At 32.3% G+C, this 26609-nt stretch overlaps 1 protein-coding gene across 2 annotated transcripts in view; it reads left to right on the plus strand.

The window, feature by feature from the left end:
* Positions 1-26609, plus strand: part of LOC134851621 (GTP-binding protein 4-like) — a 501193-nt gene that overhangs the window by 432532 nt on the left and 42052 nt on the right. Inside the window, exons 2-7 of one of the 2 annotated variants that reach the window (XM_063867779.1) lie at positions 140-268; positions 335-643; positions 810-1011; positions 1087-1324; positions 1451-1631; positions 2133-2277. In XM_063867779.1, coding sequence (XP_063723849.1) covers positions 142-268; positions 335-643; positions 810-1011; positions 1087-1324; positions 1451-1631; positions 2133-2277 — 1202 coding nt within the window. In that variant the 5' untranslated portion in view covers positions 140-141. The remainder of the gene's footprint in view (positions 1-139; positions 269-334; positions 644-809; positions 1012-1086; positions 1325-1450; positions 1632-2132; positions 2278-26609) is intronic. The other variant, XM_063867780.1, reaches the window with a different exon arrangement.

A 26609-nucleotide genomic window follows, 5' to 3' on the forward strand; every position in this document is an offset into this window, starting at 1 on the left:
AGTGCTGCTGACAATCTCATTGTAGTTCGTTGTCATGTATGACCAGAGGTGGATGAGAATTCGTTTCTTAAGTCCTATTGGGTCTCCAAATCTCACGCCTTTATCAATATTCTCCAAAAAAATGTTAATAACTTTTTTCAGATGACGATGGCCAACTCAGTTCCATACATCGGTAGTCGGATGAACTTGATTTCAAAGGCAGAAATTCGATACGAAGGTTTTCTTCACGAGATAGACACACAAGCGACAACTGTCACTCTAAAAAACGGTTTGTTGTTCTGCTATTCAATTAGATTCTTAAAACAAAGATGTCAATAGTTTTTTTTACTTATAGTTAGATCGTTCGGAACTGAAGGACGTCGAGCAGATAAAGTCATTGGGCCTAAAGATGATGTCTTCCAGTATATTATTTTTCGGGGTACAGACATAAAAGATATATCCGTGTGTGAAGGACCTGTTGTACCTCCTTTCGCTGATCCAGCTATCGTTCAATCTGGACCTCCTGCTAGTGGCAGACCACAGCAGGGAACGGTACCCAGCTCGTCAGTAACATCCATGACGCCAGACGCAACATCACCAACCCCGTCTTTTCCACCGTTCGCAATGCCAGCAATGTCACAAGCGAAATCCCATCCCCCTTCAGGTGAGGATATTTATGCGAACTATTCTCAAAACGCGTAAAACTTTGTCATAATGCTCCTAATTCTATTTTAACTGAAATAAAATGACAAACAAGTTTCACTTAATTTGGGAAGCATGGATTTAGATTGTTGAAAAAAAAATGATCATAGCTTCTGTAAAATGTTCAGTTCCATCGCCCCAGCTATTCAGAGATGCGACACAGTCTAGTGATTCACAGCATATTTCGCCAGACACACTCGCAGATCAAGGTAGATCAATGAATTCTAACACAGATCATAATCAAAGCCGCGGGAATAATCAGAGGCCGAATATGCGAGGAGGAGGAGGAGGAGGCGGTTATAGGAACGACCGAGGCGATAACAACCGAAGGTTTGTTAGTTTGATGTTATATTCAGCCATAATTTAATTCACCGTGAACTTAAAAAAATTCAATTGAAGTAATAGTGTGTTTTCAAGTTATTCTGCAGTTACCAACCGTCAGCAGTTCAACAGGGGTTACAACAACGAATACGCCCCTAGATCATACACTTATAACCCAGCTGGAAACCCTTACAATAACTCTTACGGAAATAACGGGTTCAATAGAAACAATAATACGGGAGCCTCGTCGTTGAACTCAGGGGACAGAGTTAACAATAGACCAATGGGACAACAAAATCGCAACAACTACAACAACTATCAGGTACCCTTCAAGATATCTCATTTCAAAGCAGTTTTGTCATGAGTCTCCTGTGATAATTCGTAGCTGTTGCTCCAGTTAGATGATCACGAAATAAACTAATGATATAATACTTTTTACTTTCTGCAGAATAACTATCGCTGGAATCAAGGAGGTATGAACCGCAGAATGGGACCAAGGAACAGAGACGATACTACGGGAACAGGTGATCTGAAGATAGACGAAGATTTTGACATTGATGATGCCAACAGGAAATTCGACAAAAGCCAGCTGGTGAAAGAGTTTGCAGGCCTGAATGTCCAAGAGGAAGGTTAGTTGACGAAGTTCAACATTGATGCCTTGAAACAAGTTCAGAATTCAGAAGAGCTCTTCAACAAAAATATATGTCAATGTTATCTGATTCAAAAGATAAGGCTGCCGGCACAGTTAGCTGATTAAGAGATGAAGTATACATTATAATTCAGATGTCTTAAATTTCAATTCCATTGTCGGTTGTATTTTCATGTTCAAGGTTTTGAAGTTTCAGTTTTTATTGACTTCTGTGTCTGGTAACATGAAAAATTGTCCATTCTACTAGTAAATTTTGTATTTTCTTAGCTTCTAAAGTGTAATTTACTAGTAGAATGGACAATTTTTTGTCACCATACGCAGAAGTCAATAACAATTGAAACGTTTAAAACCCGGAAATTATGTTGAAAGCACATTAATTTAACTGAATTTTGTTCATTTCTGGATAAAGTTCACTATCTTTCTTAATTTCATATTTTACATTTGAAGTTGAGTTTTTTTCTTCAGTTTGATTTGTTTTAAGCCGAATCTGAAGCACAGGTGCATAACTTGGCAGATCTGGAGGAGGGAGAGGTGGGAGATGAGTCACAGAAGACAGAGGCGGCCAAATTCTACGACAAGTCCAAGTCATTCTTCGACAGCATCTCATGCGACGCTCTGGAAAAGAAGTTAGTTGCTTTCGATAACTTTCAATTTTTATAACAAAACAAATTATTTAGTGTGATGAAAAGATGAGCACAAAGAATCAAATTGAACCCATGATATACTAGAAGGCGAATCTGATCTATGTTCTGAAGATTTGGATATTTGAGATTTGATGAAAACGATGACACTCAAAAATATTGATCTCATGATATACTTGAAGGCGAATCTGATTTAAAGCACGGTTTATGAACATTATATTGCAACTATTTCTATTGGAGGCGTATTCTAGAAAACTAGGTAATATGAAAATGCTGTAACTGTTTGACAATAATCACGATCCATGTTTTGACCAATTCGGTGTGTTGATATGTACTCTCTCAAACGTTTTTCTATGTGGTGTCTCTTGTAAGATTTAATCATCTGACAGTGGTGTTTTTTCCTTTAATGGAAGTGATTGCTGGTGATAAGTAACCCATCATTCTGTGTTCAGAGTCCACGATGTGAATAATGCTTACGCTTGCGATTAGCAAGCGTTATCGAACTGGAATATGGGCTTTTTTCTAGTTAACAACTAGTTCAACAAAATCAATTGAATCACTTGCTGACTTCTTTTCACTTCTCATCTCTTTTTATCTTCCAGGTGGCTTCCCCCTTGGCCTGGAGGGAAACCAGTTGCCGTTGTATCCTAAGGTCTGGGGTTCGAGTTGTAGCCGGACCTTGTTTTTTCAGTATTAAGAAAAAAAAATCCCGAAAAAAATGAATAGTTGGTTTTTCATTTGTTCGCCCATGTTTTTTGCCGTCTAAATTGTCACAAAGAATTTTGCTTGTGCTGTAGACAATTTTCATTGTAGTAGCAAGTGCAAGCGTTGTTCATTCTAACTTCAGGGGGAACTTGAACGATGTAAAAAAAAAGCTACGCTTCGCCTGTGTGTCTAAGTAGTGTTTGGCTTCATAAACTGGTCAATTTACTCCTTCAATCATATAGAGAATGATAAATTTTAAGGCAGTATAGCTATTAAATTAAGATTGTATTTGATCCGGGTTTAATTTCACTTGCAACATCAAGTGTCGTCTAATCGGGAGCTAGAATTTGTTTCCCGTAAACACCTTCATTAACAAATCTGTAATTGTACTGTTTTATGGAAATTCACGCCCTTCGCGCTTGGTCAGTGGCGAAGCGAGTTATTTTGGGTCCTAAGGTCTGGAGTTCGAATCCCGGCCGCACCCTCGTTTTTTTGATATGTATGAAATAATATTTTTTTGAAAATTTGAATTAGACAATAGTTTGTCTGATTATTTTTTGTTGACCTAGTTAAAAAAATAGCTTGCTTAAAATTAACTCTACCATATGTAAAATTAGGATTTTATTTTATTCACCCTGAAATAGTTCAGCTTATTTTAGATAACCTTAGTCGTCTTACATTTCGTCTTTTGAAGAGCAATTATGACCCTCGCGAAATCATTTTTTCCGAACCCATCACGCAAAGACACCTTGGGGAACTGATAACTGATTGACGAGACTCACTGAATATGTTTTGTCAGGTTTAGTTTTAAGCATGAAATTGGTGTCGTTGAAACAAATTTTCCATTAAACAGACAACTGAAGAATTTGCAATAACTCGATTTTTGACGATACTTTGTCAATGACTGTGTTGGCTTTCCACCTTGGGGAACTGATTACTGATTACTACTGAAAAGAAGTAAAACACTACTTTTTTAATGATTGGTCTTTTGTATGGGGAACTGATTACTGATTGACAATTTTCACTGAATAATTTTGTTTGATTTTTAGTTTGAAGTTGGTGTCATTTTGGAACCGATAAATGAATGAAATCGCTCACTTTGGGAAAAGTTTATATTATGCTTTCAGAGTTTGTGTTCGAAAATCTAATTCTGGGATTAAATGGCTGAATTAAAAAGAATTTAGTTTTTCCTAACAAATTTCTTGAAACTGCGAGCCAAAAAGTTTCGTTATTTTGAACAAACTGTAAGGCTACTGATCAGAATTTAGTAAGGTTTTTTCTAAGTTTTCAACTGTTTTATTGAGTTGATGGTTTGTGATTGCTTTGAACACTTATTGATTAAAACCGAAGGCTTTTTGCGGTTGTTCTTTTGTCGTTATTTAGGTTCGTAATTTTCTGTTTTCGGATGTTGTGAACCTCAACTCTTCATGCATTTTTTCCTTGGGGAACCGATTAGATTACTGATTTCCGATTAAATAGATTGTTTTCGTTGATAGTATTTGATAAATCGTATCGAAAAGAGTTGTCCTTGAACAGTTTTTCCTGCCCTTAAAAAATAGAATGATTTTGAATTATATCTCATTTTTGACGGTTATCTGTTAGTGATTGTGATGGCTCTTCACCTTGGGGAGCTGATTACTAGTTGACAATTTTCACTGAGTAATTTTGTTTGATTTTTAGTTTGAAGTTGGTGTATTGAAAGACTTTTTCCGGAAATAGACATATAAATATTTTGATTTATCTTAATTTTTTGCTTAATATTTTACAGTGAGAGTGATGGCATGTTTTGGAAACAATAAATGAATGAAATTGCTCTATTTGGGAAAAGTTTATAATATGCTTTCAGAGTTTGTGTTCGAAAATCTAATTCTGGGATTAAATGGCTGAATTAAAATGTTTAATTTTTCCTAACAAATATCTGGAAACTGCGAGCCAAAAATTTTCGTTATTTTGAACAAACTGTAAGGCTACTGATCAGAAGTTAGGATGGTTTCTTCTAAGTTTTCAATTTTTTTTTGATGAAGGTTTGTATTTGCTTTGAACACACTGATTATTGATCTAAACCGAAGGCTGATTGCGGTAGTTCTTTTGTCGTTATTTATCTTCGTAATGTTCCGTTTTCGAATGTTGTGAGCCTCAATTCGTGATAATTTTTCTTCTCTCGGAACTAGTTACTGATTATGGGTTGTTCTTAATGATAGTTTTTGATAATTTGTTTCGAAAAGTTTGCCCTTGAAAAGTTTTGCCTGCCATTAGATTATAGAATCATTTATTTTTATATCTCATTTTTGATGAATCTCTTTTAGTGATTGTGATGGCTTTTCACCTTGGGGAACTGATTACTGATTGACAAAACTCACTGAATCATTTTGTTTGATTTTTAGTTTAAAATTGGTGTCATTGAAAGACTTTTTCCGGAAAAAAAAATATGATCATTTTGATTTATCGTAGTTTTTGCTGATTTGCTGAATAGTTTACAGTGACAGTGATGGCATGTTTTGGAACCGATAAATGAATGAAATCGCTCACTTTTGGAGAAGATTATATTATGCTTTCAGAGTTTGTGTTCGAAAATCTAATTCTGGGATTAAATGGCTGAATTAAAGAGAATTTAGTTTTTCCTAACATATTTCTTGGAATTGCGAGCCAAAAAGTTTCGTTATTTTGAACAAACTGTAGGGCTACTGATCAGAATTTAGTCTGGTTTTTTCTAAGTTTTCAACTGTTTTATTGAGTTGATGGTTTGTAATTGCTTTGAACACTCATTGATTAAAACCGTAGGCTTATTGCGGTTGTTCTTTTGTCGTTATTTAGGTTCGTAATTTTCTGTTTTCGGATGTTGTGAACCTCAACTCTTGATGCATTATTTCCGTGGGGAACCGATTACTGATTTCCGATTAAATAGATTGTTTTCGTTGATAGTATTTGATAAATCGTATCGAAAAGAGTTGTCCTTGAACAGTTTTTCCTGCCCTTAAAAATAGAATGATTTTGAATTATATCTCATTTTTGAAGAATATCTGTTAGTGATTGTGATGGTTTTTCACCTTGGAGAACTGATTTTTGATTGACAATTTTCACTGAGTAATTTTGTTTGATTTTTAGTTTGAAGCTGGTGTCATTGAAAGACTTTTTCCGGAAATAGAAATATAATTATTTTGATTTATCTTATTTTTTTGCTTAATATTTTACAGTGATAATGATGGCATGTTTTGGAACCGATAAATGAATGAAATTGCTCTATTTGGGAAAAGTTTATAATATGCTTTCAGAGTTTGTGTTCGAAAATCTAATTCTGGGATTAAATGGCTGAATTAAAATGTTTAATTTTTCCTAACAAATATCTGGAAACTGCGAGCCAAAAAGTTTCGTTATTTTGAACAAACTGTAAGGCTACTGATTAGATTTTAGTATGGTTTTTTCTAAGTTTTCAACTGTTTTATTGAGTTGATGGTTTGTAATTGCTTTGAACACTTATTGATTAAAACCGAAGGCTTATTGCGGTTGTTCTTTTGTCGTTATTTAGGTTCATAATTTTCTGTTTTCGGATGTTGTGAACCTCAACTCTTGATGCATTTTTTCCTTGAGGAACCGATTACTGATTTCCGATTAAATAGATTGTTTTCGTTGATAGTATTTGATAAATCGTATCGAAAGGAGTTTTCCTTGAACAGTTTTTCCTGCCCTTAAAAAATAGAATGATTTTGAATTATATCTCATTTTTGACGAATATCTGTTAGTGATTGTGCTGGTTTTTCACCTTGGGGAACTGATTACTGATTGACAATATTCACTGAGTAATTTTGTTTGATTTTTAGTTGAAGTTGCTGTCATTGAAAGACTTTTTCCGGAAATAGACATATGATTATTTTGTTTTATCTTAATTTTTTGCTTAATTTTTTACAGTGACAGTGATGGCATGTTTTGGAACCGATAAATGAATGAAATTGCTTATATGGGAAAAGTTTATAATATGCTTTCAGAGTTTGTGTTCGAAAATCTTATTCTGGGATTAAATGGCTGAATTAAAATGTTTAATTTTTCCTAACAAATATCTGGAAACTGCGAGCCAAAAAGTTTCGTTATTTTGAACAAACTGTAAGGCTACTGATCAGAAGTTAGGATGGTTTTTTCTACGTTTTCAATTTTTTTTGAGATGAAGGTTTGTATTTGCTTTAAACACACTGATTATTGATCTAAAACGAAGGCTGATTGCGGTAGTTCTTTTGTCGTTATTTATTTTCGTAACGCTCCGTTTTCGAATGTTGTGAGCCTCAATTCGTGATGAATTTTCTTCTCTCGGAACTAGTTACTGATTATGGGTTGTTCTTGTTGATAGTTTTTGATAGTTTGTTTCGAAAATTTGCCCTTGAAGAATTTTTCCTGCCATTAGATTATAGAATCATTTTTTTTCTATCTCATTTTTGACGAATCTCTGTAAGTGATTGTGATGGCTTTTCACCTTGAGGAACTGATTACTGATTGACAAAACTCACTGAATCATTTTGTTTGATTTTTAGTTTGAAGTTGGTGTCATTGAAAGACGTTTTCCGGAAATAGACATATGATTATTTTGTTTTATCCTAATTTTTTGCTTAATATTTCACAGTGACTGTGATGGCATGTTTTGGAACCAATAAATGAATGAAATCGCTCACTTTGGGAAAAGTTTATAATATGCTTTCAGAGTTTGTGTTCGAAAATCTAATTCTGGGGTTAAATGGTTGAATTATAGAGAATAATTTTTCCTAACAACTTTCTGGAAACTGCGAAACAAAAAGGTTCGTTATTTGGAACAAACTGTAAGGCTACTGATCAGAAATTAGTATGGTTTTTTGTAAGTTTTCAATTTTGTTTTTGAGATGGTTTATATTTGCTTTGAACACTCTGTTTATTGATCTAAACCGAAGGCTGATTGCGGTAGTTCTTTTGTCGTTGTTTATTTTCGTAATGTTCCGTTTTCGAATGTTGTGAGCCTCAATTCGTGATGAATTTTCTTCTCTCGGAACTAGTTACTGATTATGGGTTGTTCTTAATGATAGTTTTTGATAATTTGTTTCGAAAAGTTTGCCCTTGAAAAGTTTTGCCTGCCATTAGATTATAGAATCATTTATTTTTATATCTCATTTTTGATGAATCTCTGTTAGTGATTGTGATGGCTTTTCACCTTGGGGAACTGATTACTAATTGACAAAACTCACTGAATCATTTTGTTTGATTTTTAGTTTAAAATTGGTGTCATTGAAAGACTTTTTCCGGAAAAAAAAATATGATCATTTTGATTTATCGTAGTTTTTGCTGAATAGTTTACAGTGACAGTGATGGCATGTTTTGGAACCGATAAATGAATGAAATCGCTCACTTTGGGAGAAGATTATATTATGCTTTCAGAGTTTGTGTTCGAAAATCTAATTCTGGGATTAAATGGCTGAATTAAAGAGAATTTAGTTTTTCCTAACAAATTTCTTGAAACTGCGAGCCAAAAAGTTTCGTTATTTTGAACAAACTGTAAGGCTACTGATCAGAATTTAGTAAGGTTTTTTCTAAGTTTTCAACTGTTTTATTGAGTTGATGGTTTGTAATTGCTTTGAACACTTATTGATTAAAACCGAAGGCTTATTGCGGTTGTTCTTTTGTCGTTATTTAGGTTCATAATTTTCTGTTTTCGGATGTTGTGAACCTCAACTCTTGATGCATTTTTTCCTTGAGGAACTGATTTCCGATTAAATAGATTGTTTTCGTTGATAGTATTTGATAAATCGTATCGAAAGGAGTTGTCCTTGAACAGTTTTTCCTGCCCTTAAAAAATAGAATGATTTTGAATTATATCTCATTTTTGACGAATATCTGTTAGTGATTGTGCTGGTTTTTCACCTTGGGGAACTGATTACTGATTGACAATATTCACTGAGTAGTTTTGTTTGATTTTTAGTTGAAGTTGCTGTCATTGAAAGACTTTTTCCGGAAATAGACATATGATTATTTTGTTTTATCCTAATTTTTTGCTTAATATTTCACAGTGACTGTGATGGCATGTTTTGGAACCAATAAATGAATGAAATCGCTCACTTTGGGAAAAGTTTATAATATCTTTTCAGAGTTTGTGTTCGAAAATCTAATTCTGGGGTTAAATGGTTGAATTATAGAGAATAATTTTTCCCTACAACTTTCTGGAAACTGCGAAACAAAAAGGTTCGTTATTTGGAACAAACTGTAAGGCTACTGATCAGAAATTAGTATGGTTTTTTGGAAGTTTTCAATTTTGTTTTTGAGATGAAGGTTTATATTTGCTTTGAACACTCTGTTTATTGATCTAAACCGAAGGCTGATTGCGGTAGTTCTTTTGTCGTTATTTATTTTCGTAATGCTCCGTTTTCGAATGTTGTGAGCCTCAATTCGTGATGAATTTTCTTTTCTCGGAACTAGTTACTGATTATGGGTTGTTCTTGTTGATAGTTTTTGATAATTTGTTTCGAAAAGTTTGCCCTTGAAAAGTTTTTCCTGCCATTAGATTATAGAATCATTTATTTTTATATCTCATTTTTGATGAATCTCTGTTAGTGATTGTGATGGCTTTTCACCTTGGGGAACTGATTACTGATTGACAAAACTCACTGAATCATTTTGTTTGATTTTTAGTTTAAAATTGGTGTCATTGAAAGACTTTTTCCGGAAAAAAAAATATGATCATTTTGATTTATTGTAGTTTTTGCTGAATAGTTTACAGTGACAGTGATGGCATGTTTTGGAACCGATAAATGAATGAAATCGCTCACTTTGGGAGAAGATTATATTATGCTTTCAGAGTTTGTGTTCGAAAATCTAATTCTGGGATTAAATGGCTGAATTAAAGAGAATTTAGTTTTTCCTAACAAATTTCTTGAAACTGCGAGCCAAAAAGTTTCGTTATTTTGAACAAACTGTAAGGCTACTGATCAGAATTTAGTAAGGTTTTTTCTAAGTTTTCAACTGTTTTATTGAGTTGATGGTTTGTAATAGCTTTGAACACTTATTGATTAAAACCGAAGGCTTATTGCGGTTGTTCTTTTGTCGTTATTTAGGTTCATAATTTTCTGTTTTCGGATGTTGTGAACCTCAACTCTTGATGCATTTTTTCCTTGAGGAACCGATTACTGATTTCCGATTAAATAGATTGTTTTCGTTGATAGTATTTGATAAATCGTATCGAAAGGAGTTGTCCTTGAACAGTTTTTCCTGCCCTTAAAAAATAGAATGATTTTGAATTATATCTCATTTTTGACGAATATCTGTTAGTGATTGTGCTGGTTTTTCACCTTGGGGAACTGATTACTGATTGACAATATTCACTGAGTAATTTTGTTTGATTTTTAGTTGAAGTTGCTGTCATTGAAAGACTTTTTTCCGGAAATAGACATATGATTATTTTGTTTTATCTTAATTTTTTGCTTAATTTTTTTACAGTGACAGTGATGGCATGTTTTGGAACCGATAAATGAATGAAATTGCTTATATGGGAAAAGTTTATAATATGCTTTCAGAGTTTGTGTTCGAAAATCTTATTCTGGGATTAAATGGCTGAATTAAAATGTTTAATTTTTCCTAACAAATATCTGGAAACTGCGAGCCAAAAAGTTTCGTTATTTTGAACAAACTGTAAGGCTACTGATCAGAAGTTAGGATGGTTTTTTCTACGTTTTCAATTTTTTTTGAGATGAAGGTTTGTATTTGCTTTAAACACACTGATTATTGATCTAAAACGAAGGCTGATTGCGGTAGTTCTTTTGTTGTTATTTATTTTCGTAACGCTCCGTTTTCGAATGTTGTGAGCCTCAATTCGTGATGAATTTTCTTCTCTCGGAACTAGTTACTGATTATGGGTTGTTCTTGTTGATAGTTTTTGATAATTTGTTTCGAAAAGTTTGCCCTTGAAGAATTTTTCCTGCCATTAGATTATAGAATCATTTTTTTTCTATCTCATTTTTGACGAGTCTCTGTAAGTGATTGTGATGGCTTTTCATCTTGGGGAACTGATTACTGATTGATAAAACTGTCTGAATCATTTTGTTTGATTTTTAGTTTGAAGTTGGTGTCATTGAAAGACGTTTTCCGGAAATAGACATATGATTATTTTCTTTTATCGTAATTTTTTGCTTAATATTTCACAGTGACTGTGATGGCATGTTTTGGAACCAATAAATGAATGAAATCGCTCACTTTGGGAAAAGTTTATAATATGCTTTCAGAGTTTGTATTCGAAAATCTAATTCTGGGATTAAATGGCTGAATTAAAGAGTTTAATTTTTCCTAACAAATATCTGGAAACTGCGAGCCAAAAAGTTTCGTTATTTTGAACAAACTGTAAGGCTACTGATTAGATTTTAGTATGGTTTTTTCTAAGTTTTCAACTGTTTTATTGAGTTGTGGTTTGTAATTGCTTTGAACACTTATTGATTAAAACCGAAGGCTTATTGCGGTTGTTCTTTTGTCGTTATTTAGGTTCATAATTTTCTGTTTTCGGATGTTGTGAACCTCAACTCTTGATGCATTTTTTCCTTGAGGAACCGATTACTGATTTCCGATTAAATAGATTGTTTTCGTTAATAGTATTTGATAAATCGTATCGAAAAGAGTTGTCGTTGAACAATTTTTCCTGCCCTAAGTAAATAGATTGATTTTGAATTATATCTCATTTTTGATGAATCTCTGTTAGTGATTGTGATGGCTTTTCACCTTGGGGAACTGATTACTGATTGACAAAACTCACTGAATCATTTTGTTTGATTTTTAGTTTAAAATTGATGTCATTGAAAGACTTTTTCCGGGAAAAAAAATATGATCATTTTGATTTATCGTAGTTTTTGCTGAATAGTTTACAGTGACAGTGATGGCATGTTTTGGAACCGATAAATGAATGAAATCGCTCACTTTGGGAGAAGATTATATTATGCTTTCAGAGTTTGTGTTCGAAAATCTAATTCTGGGATTAAATGGCTGAATTAAAGAGAATTTAGTTTTTCCTAACATATTTTTTGGAATTGCGAGCCAAAAAGTTTCGTTATTTTGAACAAACTGTAGGGCTACTGATCAGAATTTAGTCTGGTTTTTTCTAAGTTTTCAACTGTTTTATTGAGTTGATGGTTTGTAATTGCTTTGAACACTCATTGATTAAAACCGTAGGCTTATTGCGGTTGTTGTTATTTAGGTTCGTAATTTTCTGTTTTCGGATGTTGTGAACCTCAACTCTTGATGCATTATTTCCTTGGGGAACCGATTACTGATTTCCGATTAAATAGATTGTTTTCGTTGATAGTATTTGATAAATCGTATCGAAAAGAGTTGTCCTTGAACAGTTTTTCCTGCCCTTAAAAAATAGAATGATTTTGAATTATATCTAATTTTTGAAGAATATCTGTTAGTGATTGTGATGGTTTTTCACCTTGGGGAACTGATTACTGATTGACAATTTTCACTGAGTAATTTTGTTTGATTTTTAGTTTGAAGCTGGTGTCATTGAAAGACTTTTTCCGGAAATAGACATATAATTATTTTGATTTATCTTAATTTTTTGCTTAATATTTTACAGTGATAGTGATGGCATGTTTTGGAACCGATAAATGAATGAATTTGCTCTATTTGGGAACAGTTTATAATATGCTTTCAGAGTTTGTGTTCGAAAATCTAATTCTGGGATTAAATGGCTGAATTAAAATGTTTAATTTTTCCTAACAAATATCTGGAAACTGCGAGCCAAAAAGTTTCGTTATTTTGAACAAACTGTAAGGCTACTGATTAGATTTTAGTATGGTTTTTTCTAAGTTTTCAACTGTTTTATTGAGTTGATGGTTTGTAATTGCTTTGAACACTTATTGATTAAAACCGAAGGCTTGTTGCGGTTGTTCTTTTGTCGTTATTTAGGTTCATAATTTTCTGTTTTCGGATGTTGTGAACCTCAACTCTTGATGCATTTTTTCCTTGAGGAACCGATTACTGATTTCCGATTAAATAGATTGTTTTCGTTGATAGTATTTGATAAATCGTATCGAAAGGAGTTGTCCTTGAACAGTTTTTCCTGCCCTTAAAAATTAGAATGATTTTGAATTATATCTCATTTTTGACGAATATCTGTTAGTGATTGTGCTGGTTTTTCACCTTGGGGAACTGATTACTGATTGACAATATTCACTGAGTAATTTTGTTTGATTTTTAGTTGAAGTTGCTGTCATTGAAAGACTTTTTCCGGAAATAGACATATGATTATTTTGTTTTATCTTAATTTTTTGCTTAATATTTTAGTGACATTGATGGCTTGTTTTGGAAACGATAAATGAATGAAATTGCTCTATTTGGGAAAAGTTTATAATTTGCTCTCAGAGTTTGTGTTCGAAAATCTAATTCTGGGATTAAATGGCTGAATTAAAGAGTTTAATTTTTCCTAACAAATATCTGGAAACTGCGAGCCAAAAAGTATCGTTATTTTGAACAAACTGTAAGGCTATTGATCAGAAGTTAGGATGGTTTTTTCTACGTTTTTAATTTTTTTGAGATGAAGGTTTGTATTTGCTTTAAACACACTGATTATTGATCTAAAACGAATGCTGATTGAGGTAGTTCTTTTGTCGTTATTTATTTTCGTAACGCTCCGTTTTCGAATGTTGTGAGCCTCAATTCGTGATGAATTTTCTTCTCTCGGAACTAGTTACTGATTATGGGTTGTTCTTGTTGATAGTTTTTGATAATTTGTTTCGAAAAGTTTGCCCTTGAAGAATTTTTCCTGCCATTAGATTATAGAATCATTTTTTTTCTATCTCATTTTTGACGAATCTCTGTAAGTGATTGTGATGGCTTTTCACCTTGGGGAGCTGATTACTGATTGACAAAACTCACTGAATCATTTTGTTTGAAGTTGGTGTCATTGATAGACGTTTTCCGGAAATAGACATATGATTATTTTGTTTTATCCTAATTTTTTGCTTAATATTTCACTGACTGTGATGGCATGTTTTGGAACCAATAAATGAATGAAATCGCTCACTTTGGGAAAAGTTTATAATATGCTTTCAGAGTTTGTGTTCGAAAATCTAATTCTGGGGTTAAATGGTTGAATTATAGAGAATAATTTTTCCCTACAACTTTCTGGAAACTGCGAAACAAAAAGGTTCGTTATTTGGAACAAACTGTAAGGCTACTGATCAGAAATTAGTATGGTTTTTTGTAAGTTTTCAATTTTGTTTTTGAGATGAAGGTTTATATTTGCTTTGAACACTCTGTTTATTGATCTAAACCGAAGGCTGATTGCGGTAGTTCTTTTGTCGTTATTTTTTTTCGTAATGGTCCGTTTTCGAATGTTGTGAGCCTCAATTCGTGATGAATTTTCTTTTCTCGGAACTAGTTACTGATTATGGGTTGTTCTTGTTGATAGTTTTTGATAATTTGTTTCGAAAAATTTGCCCTTGAAAAGTTTTTCCTGCTATTAGATTATAGAATCATTTATTTTTATATCTCATTTTTGATGAATCTCTGTTAGTGATTGTGATGGCTTTTCACCTTGGGGAACTGATTACTGATTGACAAAACTCACTGAATCATTTTGTTTGATTTTTAGTTTAAAATTGGTGTCATTGAAAGACTTTTTCCGGAAAAAAAAATATGATCATTTTGATTTATCGTAGTTTTTGCTGAATAGTTTACAGTGACAGTGATGGCATGTTTTGGAACCGATAAATGAATGAAATCGCTCACTTTGGGAGAAGATTATATTATGCTTTCAGAGTTTGTGTTCGAAAATCTAATTCTGGGATTAAATGGCTGAATTAAAGAGAATTTAGTTTTTCCGAACAAATTTCTTGAATCTGCGAGCCAAAAAGTTTCGTTATTTTGAACAAACTGTAAGGCTACTGATCAGAATTTAGTAAGGTTTTTTCTAAGTTTTCAACTGTTTTATTGAGTTGATGGTTTGTAATAGCTTTGAACACTTATTGATTAAAACCGAAGGCTTATTGCGGTTGTTCTTTTGTCGTTATTTAGGTTCATAATTTTCTGTTTTCGGATGTTGTGAACCTTTGAAAGACTTTATTCCGGAAATAGAAATATGAATAGTTTGATTTATTGTAATTTTTTGCTGAATGTTTCATTGTGACAGTGATGGCATTTTTGGAACCAATAAATAAATGAAATTGCTCTTTGGGAAAAGTTAATAATATGCTCTCACAGTTTGTGTTCGAAAACCTTATTCTGGGATTAAATGGCTGAATTAAAGAATTTAATTTTTACTAACAAATTGCTGGAAACTGGGAGCCAAAAAGTTTCGTTATTTTGATCAAACTGTCAGCCTATTCTTCAGAACTTAGTATGGTTTTTCTAAGTTTTCTTTTTTTTGAGATGATAGTTTGTAATTGCTTTGAACACACTGATTATTGATCTAAAACGAAGGCTGATTGCGGTAGTTCTTTTATTTAATTTCATAATGCTCTGTTTTCGAATGTTGTGAGCCTCAATTCGTGATGAATTTTCTTCTCTCGGAACTAGTTACTGATAATGGGTTGTTCTTGTTGATAGTATTTGATAATTTGTTTCGAAAAGTTTTGCCCTTGAACAGTTTTTCCTGCCATTAGATTATAGAATCATATATTTATATCTCATTTATCTCTTTTTTTGACGAATCTCTTTTAGTGATTGTGATGGCTTTTCACCTTGGGGAACTGATTACTGATTGACAAAACTCACTGAATAATTTGGTTGATTTTTAGTTTGAAGTTGGTGTCATTGAAAGAGTTTTTCCGGAAATAGAAATATGTATAGTTTGTTTTATTGTAATTTTTTGCTGAATGTTTTACTCTGACAGTGATGGCAGTTTTTTGGAACCGATAAATGATTGAAAATAGTCATTTTGGGAAAAGGTCATAAATATGCTCCCAGAGTTTGTGTTCGAAAACCTTATTCTTTGATTAAATGGCCGAATTAGAGAATTTAGTTTTTTTTAACATATTTCTGGAAACTGAGAGCCAAAAAGTTTCGTTATTTTGAACAAACTTTAAGGCTATTGATCAGAAATTTGTATCGTCTTTTCTAAATTTTCAGTTTTTTTGAGATAATGGTTTGTAATTACTTTGAACACACTGATCAGTGATTAAAACCGAAAGCTGATTGCGATAGTTCTTTTGTCGTTATTTAATTTCGTTTTGTTCTGTTTTCGAATGTTGTGAACCTCAATTATTGATGCCTTTTCACCTTGCGGAACTGGTTGCTGATTTAGGGTAGTGCTCGTTGATAGTGTTTGATGATTTGTTTCGAACAATTTTTTGTGCTCTTAGAAAATGGAACGATTTTTTTGACGAATCCTTGTCATAGTGATTGTGATGGCTTTTCACCTTGGGGAACTGATTACTGATTGACAAAACTCACCGAATCATTTTGTTTGATTTTTAGTTTGAAGTTGGTGTCATTGAAAGACTTTTTCCGGAAATAGACATATGATTATTTTGTTTTATCTTAATTTTTTGCTTAATATTTTACAGTGACTGTGATGGCATGTTTTGGAACCAATAAATGAATGAAATCGCTCACTTTGGGAAAAGTTTGTAATATGCTTTCAGAGTTTGTGTTCGAAAATCTAATTCTGGGGTTAAATGGCTGAATTAAAGAGAATAATTTTTCCCTACAACTTTCTGGAAACTGCGAAACAAAAAAGTTCGTTATTTGGAACAAACTGTAAGGCTACTGATCAGAAATCAGTATGGTTTTTTGTAAGTTTTCAATTTATGTTATTGAGATGATGGTTTGTAATTGCTTCGAACACACTGATTTTTGATCTCAACCGAAGGCTGATCGCGAGAGTTCTTTTATTATTTAATTTCATAATGCTCTGTTTTCGAATGTTGTGAGCCTCAATTCGTGATGAATTTTCTTCTCTCGGAACTAGTTACTGATAATGGGTTGTTCTTGTTGATAGTATTTGATAATTTGTTTCGAAAAGTTTTGCCCTTGAACAGTTTTTCCTGCCATTAGATTATAGAATCATATATTTATATCTCATTTATCTTTTTTTTGACGAATCTCTTATAGTCATTGTGATGGCTTTTCACCTTGGGGAACTGATAACTGATTGACAAAACTCACTGAATAATTTGGTTGATTTTTAGTTTGAAGTTGGTGTCATTGAAAGAGTTTTTCCGGAAATAGAAATATGTATAGTTTGTTTTATTGTAATTTTTTGCTGAATGTTTTACTCTGACAGTGATGGCAGTTTTTTGGAACCGATAAATGATTGAAAATAGTCATTTTGGGAAAAGGTCATAAATATGCTCCCAGAGTTTGTGTTCGAAAACCTTATTCTTTGATTAAATGGCCGAATTAGAGAATTTAGTTTTTTTTAACATATTTCTGGAAACTGAGAGCCAAAAAGTTTCGTTATTTTGAACAAACTTTAAGGCTATTGATCAGAAATTTGTATCGTCTTTTCTAAATTTTCAGTTTTTTTGAGATAATGGTTTGTAATTACTTTGAACACACTGATCAGTGATTAAAACCGAAAGCTGATTGCGATAGTTCTTTTGTCGTTATTTAATTTCGTTTTGTTCTGTTTTCGAATGTTGTGAACCTCAATTATTGATGCCTTTTCACCTTGCGGAACTGGTTGCTGATTTAGGGTAGTGCTCGTTGATAGTGTTTGATGATTTGTTTCGAACAATTTTTTGTGCTCTTAGAAAATGGAACGATTTTTTTGACGAATCCTTGTCATAGTGATTGTGATGGCTTTTCACCTTGGGGAACTGATTACTGATTGACAAAACTCACCGAATCATTTTGTTTGATTTTTATTTTGAAGTTGGTGTCATTGAAAGACTTTTTCCGGAAATAGACATATGATTATTTTGTTTTATCTTAATTTTTTGCTTAATATTTTACAGTGACTGTGATGGCATGTTTTGGAACCAATAAATGAATGAAATCGCTCACTTTGGGAAAAGTTTGTAATATGCTTTCAGAGTTTGTGTTCGAAAATCTAATTCTGGGGTTAAATGGCTGAATTAAAGAGAATAATTTTTCCCTACAACTTTCTGGAAACTGCGAAACAAAAAAGTTCGTTATTTGGAACAAACTGTAAGGCTACTGATCAGAAATCAGTATGGTTTTTTGTAAGTTTTCAATTTATGTTATTGAGATGATGGTTTGTAATTGCTTCGAACACACTGATTTTTGATCTCAACCGAAGGCTGATCGCGAGAGTTCTTTTATTATTTAATTTCATAATGCTCTGTTTTCGAATGTTGTGAGCCTCAATTCGTGATGAATTTTCTTCTCTCGGAACTAGTTACTGATAATGGGTTGTTCTTGTTGATAGTATTTGATAATTTGTTTCGAAAAGTTTTGCCCTTGAACAGTTTTTCCTGCCATTAGATTATAGAATCATATATTTATATCTCATTTATCTTTTTTTTTTGACGAATCTCTTATAGTCATTGTGATGGCTTTTCACCTTGGGGAACTGATAACTGATTGACAAAACTCACTGAATCTTTTTGTTTGGTTTTTAGTTTGAAGTTGGTGTCATTGAAAGACTTTTCCGGAAATAGACATATGATTATTTTGTTTTATCTTAATTTTTTGCTTAATATTTTACAGTGACTATGATGGCATGTTTTGGAACCAATAAATGAATGAAATCGCTCACTTTGGGAAAAGTTTATAATATGCTTTCAGAGTTTGTGTTCGAAAGTCTAATTCTGGGGTTAAATGGCTGAATTAAAGAATAATTTTTCTCTACAACTTTCTGGAAACTGCGAAACAAAAAGGTTCGTTATTTGGAACAAACTGTAAGGCTACTGATCAGAAATTAGCATGGTTTTTTGTAAGTTTTCAATTTATCTTATTGAGATGATGGTTTGTAATTGCTTCGAACACACTGATTTTTGATCTCAACCGAAGGCTGATCGCGAGAGTTCTTTTGTTATTTAATTTCATAATGCTCTGTTTTTGAATGTTGTGAACCTCGATTCTTGTTGAATTATCTTCTCGCGGAACTAGTTACTGATTATGGATTGTTCTTGTTGATAGTATTTGATAATTTGTTTCGAAAAGTTTTGCCCTTGAAGAGTTTTTCCTGCCATTAGATTATAGAATCATATATATTTGTATCTCATTTTGACGAATCTCTGTTAGTGATTGTGATGGCTTTTCACCTTGAGGAACTTATTACTGATTGACAAAACTCACTGAATAATTTTGTTTGATTTTTAGTTTGAAGTTGTTGTCATTGAAAGAGTTATTCCGGAAATAGAAATATGATTATTTTGATTCATCGTATTTTTTGCTGAATAGTTTACAATGACAGTGATGGCAAGTTTTGAAACTGGGAAATGAATGAAATAGCTCACTTTGAGAAAAGTTAATAATATGCTTTCAGAGTTTGTGATCGAAAATCTTATTCTGGGATTAAATGGCTGAATTAAAGAGAAACTGTCAGCCTATTGTTCAGAACTTAGTATGGTTTTTCTAAGTTTTCATTTTTTTTGAGATGATAGTTTGTAATTGCTTTGAACACACTGATTATTGATCTAAAACGAAGGCTGATTGCGGTAGTTCTTTTTTTTAATTTCGTAATTCACTGTTTTTGAATGTTGTGAACCTCAATTCTTGATGAATTATCTTCTCGCGGAACTAGTTACTGATTATGGATTGTTCTTGTTGATAGTATTTGATAATTTGTTTCGAAAAGTTTTGCCCTTGAAGAGTTTTTCCTGCCATTAGATTAAAGAATCAAATATATTTGTATCTCATTTTGACGAATCTCTGTTAGTGATTGTGATGGCTTTTCACCTTGAGGAACTTATTACTGATTGACAAAACTCACTGAATAATTTTGTTTGATTTTTAGTTTGAAGTTGTTGTCATTGAAAGAGTTATTCCGGAAATAGAAATATGATTATTTTGATTCATCGTAGTTTTTGCTGAATAGTTTACAATGACAGTGATGGCATGTTTTGGAACTGATAAATGAATGAAATCGCTCACTTTGAGAAAAGTTCATAATATGCTTTCAGAGTTTGTATTCGAAAATCTTATTCTGGGATTAAATGGCTGAATTAAAGAGAATTTAGTTTTTCCTAACAATTTTCTTGAAACTGCGAGCCAAAAAGTTTCGTTATTTTGAACAAACTGTAAGGCTACTGATCAGAATTTAGTAAATTTTTTAAGTTTTCAACTGTTTTATTGAGTTGATGGTTTGTAATTGCTTTGAACACTTATTATTGTTAAAACCGAAGGCTTATTGCGGTTCTTTTTTTTGTCGTTTTTTAGGTTCATAATTTTCTGTTTTCGGATGTTGTGAAACTCAACTCTTGGTGCATTTTTTCCTTGGGGAACCGATTACTGATTTCCGATTAAATAGATTGTTTTCGTTGAAAGTATTTGATAAATCGTATCGAAAAGAGTTGTCCTTGAACAATTTTTCCTGCCCTTAGAAAATAGATTGATTTTGAATTAAATCTCATTTTTGACGAATCTCTGTTAGTGATTGTGATGGCTTTTCACCTTGGGGAACTGATTACTGATTGACAATTTTCACTGAATAATTTTGTTTGATTTTTAGTTTGAATTTGGTGTCCTTTTGGAACCGATAAATGAATGAAATCGCTCGCTTTGGGAAAAGTTTATATTATGCTTTCAGAGTTTGTGTTCGAAAATCTAATTCTGGGATTAAATGGCTGAATTAAAGAGAATTTAGTTTTTCTAACATATTTCTTGAAACTGCGAGCCAAAAAGTTTCGTTATTTTGAACAAACTGTAAGGCTACTGATCAGAAATTAGTATGGTTTTTTCTAAGTTTTCAACTGTTTTATTGAGTTGATGGTTTGTAATTGCTTTGAACATTTATTATTGATTAAAACCGAAGGCTTATTGCGTTGTTCTTTTGTCGTTATTTAGGTTCGTAATTTTCTGTTTTCGGATGTTGTGAACCTCAACTCTTGACGCATTTTTTCCTTGGGGAACCGATTACTGATTTCCGATTAAATAGATTGTTTTCGTTGATAGTATTTGATAAATCGTATCGAAAAGGGTTGTCCTTGAACAGTTTTTCCTGCCCTTAAAAAATAGAATGATTTTGAAATATATCTCATTTTTGACGAATATCTATTATTGATTGTGATGGCTTTTCACCTTGGGGAACTGATTACTGATTGACAAAACTCACTGAATAATTTGGTTGATTTTAGTTTGAAGTTGGTGTCATTGAAAGACTTTTTCCGGAAATAGACATATGATTATTTTGATTTATCTTAATTTTTTGCTTGATATTTTACAGTGACAGTGATGGCATGTTTTGAAACCGATAAATGAATGGAATTGCTCTATTTGGGGAAAGTTGATAATATGCTTTCAGTGTTTGTGTTTTAAAATCTAATTCTGGGATTAAATGGATGAATTAAAGTTTAATTTTTCCTAACAAATATCTGGAAACTGCGAGCCAAAAAGTTTCGTTATTTTGAACAAACTGTAAGGCTACTGATCAGAAGTTAGTATGGTTTTTCTAAGTTTTCAGTTTTTTTTGAGATGAAGGTTTGTATTTGCTTTGAACACACTGATTATTAATCTAAACCGAAGGCTGATTGCGGTAGTTCTTTTGTCGTTATTTAATACGTAATGCTCCGTTTTCGAATGTTGTGAGCCTCAATTCGTAATGAATTTTCTTCTCTCGGAACTAGTTACTCATTATGGGTTGTTCTTGTTGGTAGTTTTTGATAATGTTTCGAAAAGATTGCCTTTGAAGAATTTTTTCCTGTCATTAGATTATAGAATCATTTATATTTATATCTCATTTTTGACGAATCTCTGTTAGTGATTGTGATGGCTTTTCACCTTGGGGAACTGATTACTGATTGACAAAACTCACTGAATCATTTTGTTTGATTTTTAGTTTAAAATTGGTGTCATTGAAAGACTTTCTCCGGAAATAAAAAATATGATCATTATATGATTTATCGTAGTTTTTGCTATGATTTATCGTAGTTTTTGCTGAAAAGTTTACAATGACAGTGATGGCATGTTTTGGAACCGATAAATGAATGAAATCGCCCATTTTGGGAAAAGTATATAGTATAGTTTCAGAGTTTGTGTTCCAAAATCTAATTCTGGGATTAAATGGCTGAATTAAAGAGAATTTAGTTTTTCCTAACATATTTCTTGAAACTGCGAGGTTATTTTGAACCAACTGTAAGGCTACTGATCAGAAATTAGTAAGGTTTTTTCAAAGTTTTCAATTAGTTTATTGAGTTGATGGTTTGTAATTGCTTTGAACATTTATTATTGATTAAAACCGAAGGCTTATTGCGTTGTTCTTTTGTCGTTATTTAGGTTCGTAATTTTTTGTTTTCAGATGTTGTGAACCTCAACTCTTGATGCATTTTTTCCATGGGGAACCGATTAATGAGTTCCGATTAAATAGATTGTTTTCGTTGATAGTATTTGTTAAATCGTATCGAAATGGGTTGTCCTTGAACAGTTTTTCCTGCCCTTAAAAAATAGAATGATTTTGAAATATATCTCATTTTTGACGAATATCTATTAGTGATTGTGATGGCTTTTCACCTTGGGGAACTGATTACTGATTGACAAAACTCACTGAATAATTTGGTTGATTTTTAGTTTGAAGTTGGTGTCATTTTGGAACCGATAAATGAAACAAATCGCTCACTTTGGGAAAAGTTTATATTATGCTTTCAGAGGTTGTGTTCGAAAATCTAATTCTGGGATTAAATGGCTGAATTAAAGAGAATCAGTTTTTCCTAACATATTGCTTGTTTTGAAACCGTTGCATGTTTTGAAACCGTTAATATTGCATGTTTTGATGGCATGTTTTGAAACCGGTAAAGGAATGAAATTGCTCTATTTGGGAAAAGTTTATAATATGCTTTCAGTGTTTGTGTTTTAAAATCTAATTCTGGGATTAAATGGATCATTTTGATTTATCGTAGTTTTTGCTGAATAGTTTACAGTGATGGCATGTTTTGGAACCGATAAATGAATGAAATCGCTCACTTTTTAAAAATTTTATAATATGCTTTCAGAGTTTGTGTTCGAAAATCTAATTCTGGGGTTAAATGGCTGAATTAAAGAGAATAATTTTTCCTAACAAATATCTGGAAGCTGCGAGCCAAAAAGTTTCGTTATTTTGAACAAACTGTAAGGCTACTGATCAGAAGTTAGTATGGTTTTTTCTAAGTTTTCAGTTTTTTTTTGAGATGAAGGTTTGTATTTGCTTTGAACACACTGATTATTGATCTTAACCGAAGGCTGATTGCGGTAGTTCTTTTGTCGTTATTTAATTCGTTATGCTCCGTTTTCGAATGTTGTGAGCCTCAATTCGTGATGAATTTTCTTCTCTCGGAACTAGTTACTGATTGGGTTGTTCTTGTTGATAGTTTTTGATAATTTGTTTCGAAAAATTTGCCCTTGAAGAATTTTTCCTGCCATTAGATCATAGAATCATTTTTATTTATTTCTCATTTTTGACGAATATCTGTTAGTGATTGTGATGGCTTTTCACCTTGGGGAACTGATTACTGATTGACAAAACTCACTGAATCATTTTGTTTGATTTTTAGTTCAAAATTGGTGTCATTGAAAGACTTTCTCCGGAAATAAAATTATGATCATTTTGATTTACCGTAGTTTTTGCTGAATAGTTTACAATGACAGTGATGGCATGTTTTGGAACCGATAAATGAATGAAATTGCCCACTTTGGGAAAAGTTTATAATATGTTTTCAGAGTTTGTGTTCGAAAATCTAATTCTGGGATTGAATGGCTGAATGAAAGAGAATTTAGTTTTTCCTAACATTTCTTGAAACTGCGAGCCAAAAAGTTTCGTTATTTTGAACCAACTGTAAGGCTACTGATCAGAAATTAGTATGGTTTTTTCCAAGTTTTCAATTATTTTATTGAGTTGATGGTTTGTAATTGCTTTGCGCATTTATTGATTAAAACCGAAGGCTTATTGCGTTGTTCTTTTGTCGTTGTTTAGGTTCGTAATTTTATGTTTTCAGATGTTGTGAACGTCAACTCTTGATGCATTTTTTCCTTGGGGAACCGATTACTGTTTTCCGATTAAATAGATTGTTTTCGTTGATAGTAGTTGATAAATCGTATCGAAAAGAGTTTTCCTTGAACAATTTTTCCTGCCCTTAGAAAATAGATTGATTTTGAATTAAATCTCATTTTTGACGAATCTCTGTTAGTGATTGTGATGGCTTTTCACCTTGGGGAACTAATTACTGATTGACAATTTTCACTGAATAATTTTGTTTGATTTTTAGTTTGAAGTTGGTGTCCTTTTTGAACCGATAAATGAATGAAATCGCTCGCTTTGGGAAAAGTTTATATTATGCTTTCAGAGTTTGTGTTCGAAAATCTAATTCTGGGATTAAATGGCTGAATTAAAGAGAATTTAGTTTTTCTAACATATTTCTTGAAACTGCGAGCCAAAAAATTTTGGTTATTTTGAACAAACTGTAAGGCTGCTGATCAGAAATTAGTATGGTTTTTTCTAAGTTTTCAACTGTTTTATTGAGTTGATGGTTTGTAATTGCTTTCAACATTTATTATTGATTAAAACCGAAGGCTTTTTGCGTTGTTCTTTTGTCGTTATTTAGGTTCGTAATTTTCTGTTTTCGGATGTTGTGAACCTCAACTCTTGACGCATTTTTTCCTTGGGGAACCGATTACTGATTTCCGATTAAATCGATTGTTTTCGTTGATAGTATTTGATAAATCGTATCGAAAAGGGTTGTCCTTGAACAGTTTTTCCTGCCCTTAAAAAATAGAATGATTTTGAAATATATCTCATTTTTGACGAATATCTATTATTGATTGTGATGGCTTTTCACCTTGGGGAACTGATTACTGATTGACAAAACTCACTGAATAATTTGGTTGATTTTAGTTTGAAGTTGGTGTCATTGAAAGACTTTTTCCGGAAATAGACATATGATTATTTTGATTTATCTTAATTTTTTGCTTGATATTTTACAGTGACAGTGATGGCATGTTTTGAAACCGATAAATGAATGGAATTGCTCTATTTGGGAAAAGTTTATAATATGCTTTCAGAGTTTGTGTTCGAAAATCTAATTCTGGGGTTAAATGGCTGAATTAAATAGAATAATTTTTCCCTACAACTTTCTGGAAACTGCGAAACAAAAAAGTTCGTTATTTGGAACAAACTGTAAGGCTACTGATCAGAAATCAGTATGGTTTTTTGTAAGTTTTCAATTTATGTTATTGAGATGATGGTTTGTAATTGCTTCGAACACACTGATTTTTGATCTCAACCGAAGGCTGATCGCGAGAGTTCTTTTATTATTTAATTTCATAATGCTCTGTTTTCGAATGTTGTGAGCCTCAATTCGTGATGAATTTTCTTCTCTCGGAACTAGTTACTGATAATGGGTTGTTCTTGTTGATAGTATTTGATAATTTGTTTCGAAAAGTTTTGCCCTTGAACAGTTTTTCCTGCCATTAGATTATAGAATCATATATTTATATCTCATTTATCTTTTTTTTTGACGAATCTCTTATAGTCATTGTGATGGCTTTTCACCTTGGGGAACTGATAACTGATTGACAAAACTCACTGAATCTTTTTGTTTGGTTTTTAGTTTGAAGTTGGTGTCATTGAAAGACTTTTCCGGAAATAGACATATGATTATTTTGTTTTATCTTAATTTTTTGCTTAATATTTTACAGTGACTATGATGGCATGTTTTGGAACCAATAAATGAATGAAATCGCTCACTTTGGGAAAAGTTTATAATATGCTTTCAGAGTTTGTGTTCGAAAGTCTAATTCTGGGGTTAAATGGCTGAATTAAAGAATAATTTTTCTCTACAACTTTCTGGAAACTGCGAAACAAAAAGATTCGTTATTTGGAACAAACTGTAAGGCTACTGATCAGAAATTAGCATGGTTTTTCGTAAGTTTTCAATTTATCTTATTGAGATGATGGTTTGTAATTGCTTCGAACACACTGATTTTTGATCTCAACCGAAGGCTGATCGCGAGAGTTCTTTTGTTATTTAATTTCATAATGCTCTGTTTTTGAATGTTGTGAACCTCGATTCTTGTTGAATTATCTTCTCGCGGAACTAGTTACTGATTATGGATTGTTCTTGTTGATAGTATTTGATAATTTGTTTCGAAAAGTTTTGCCCTTGAAGAGTTTTTCCTGCCATTAGATTATAGAATCATATATATTTGTATCTCATTTTGACGAATCTCTGTTAGTGATTGTGATGGCTTTTCACCTTGAGGAACTTATTACTGATTGACAAAACTCACTGAATAATTTTGTTTGATTTTTAGTTTGAAGTTGTTGTCATTGAAAGAGTTATTCCGGAAATAGAAATATGATTATTTTGATTCATCGTATTTTTTGCTGAATAGTTTACAATGACAGTGATGGCAAGTTTTGAAACTGGGAAATGAATGAAATAGCTCACTTTGAGAAAAGTTAATAATATGCTTTCAGAGTTTGTGATCGAAAATCTTATTCTGGGATTAAATGGCTGAATTAAAGAGAAACTGTCAGCCTATTGTTCAGAACTTAGTATGGTTTTTCTAAGTTTTCATTTTTTTTG

The sequence above is a fragment of the Symsagittifera roscoffensis genome, chromosome 7, assembly GCF_963678635.1.
Source record: "Symsagittifera roscoffensis chromosome 7, txSymRosc1.1, whole genome shotgun sequence".
In the NCBI taxonomy this organism is placed as follows: domain Eukaryota; kingdom Metazoa; phylum Xenacoelomorpha; order Acoela; family Convolutidae; genus Symsagittifera; species Symsagittifera roscoffensis.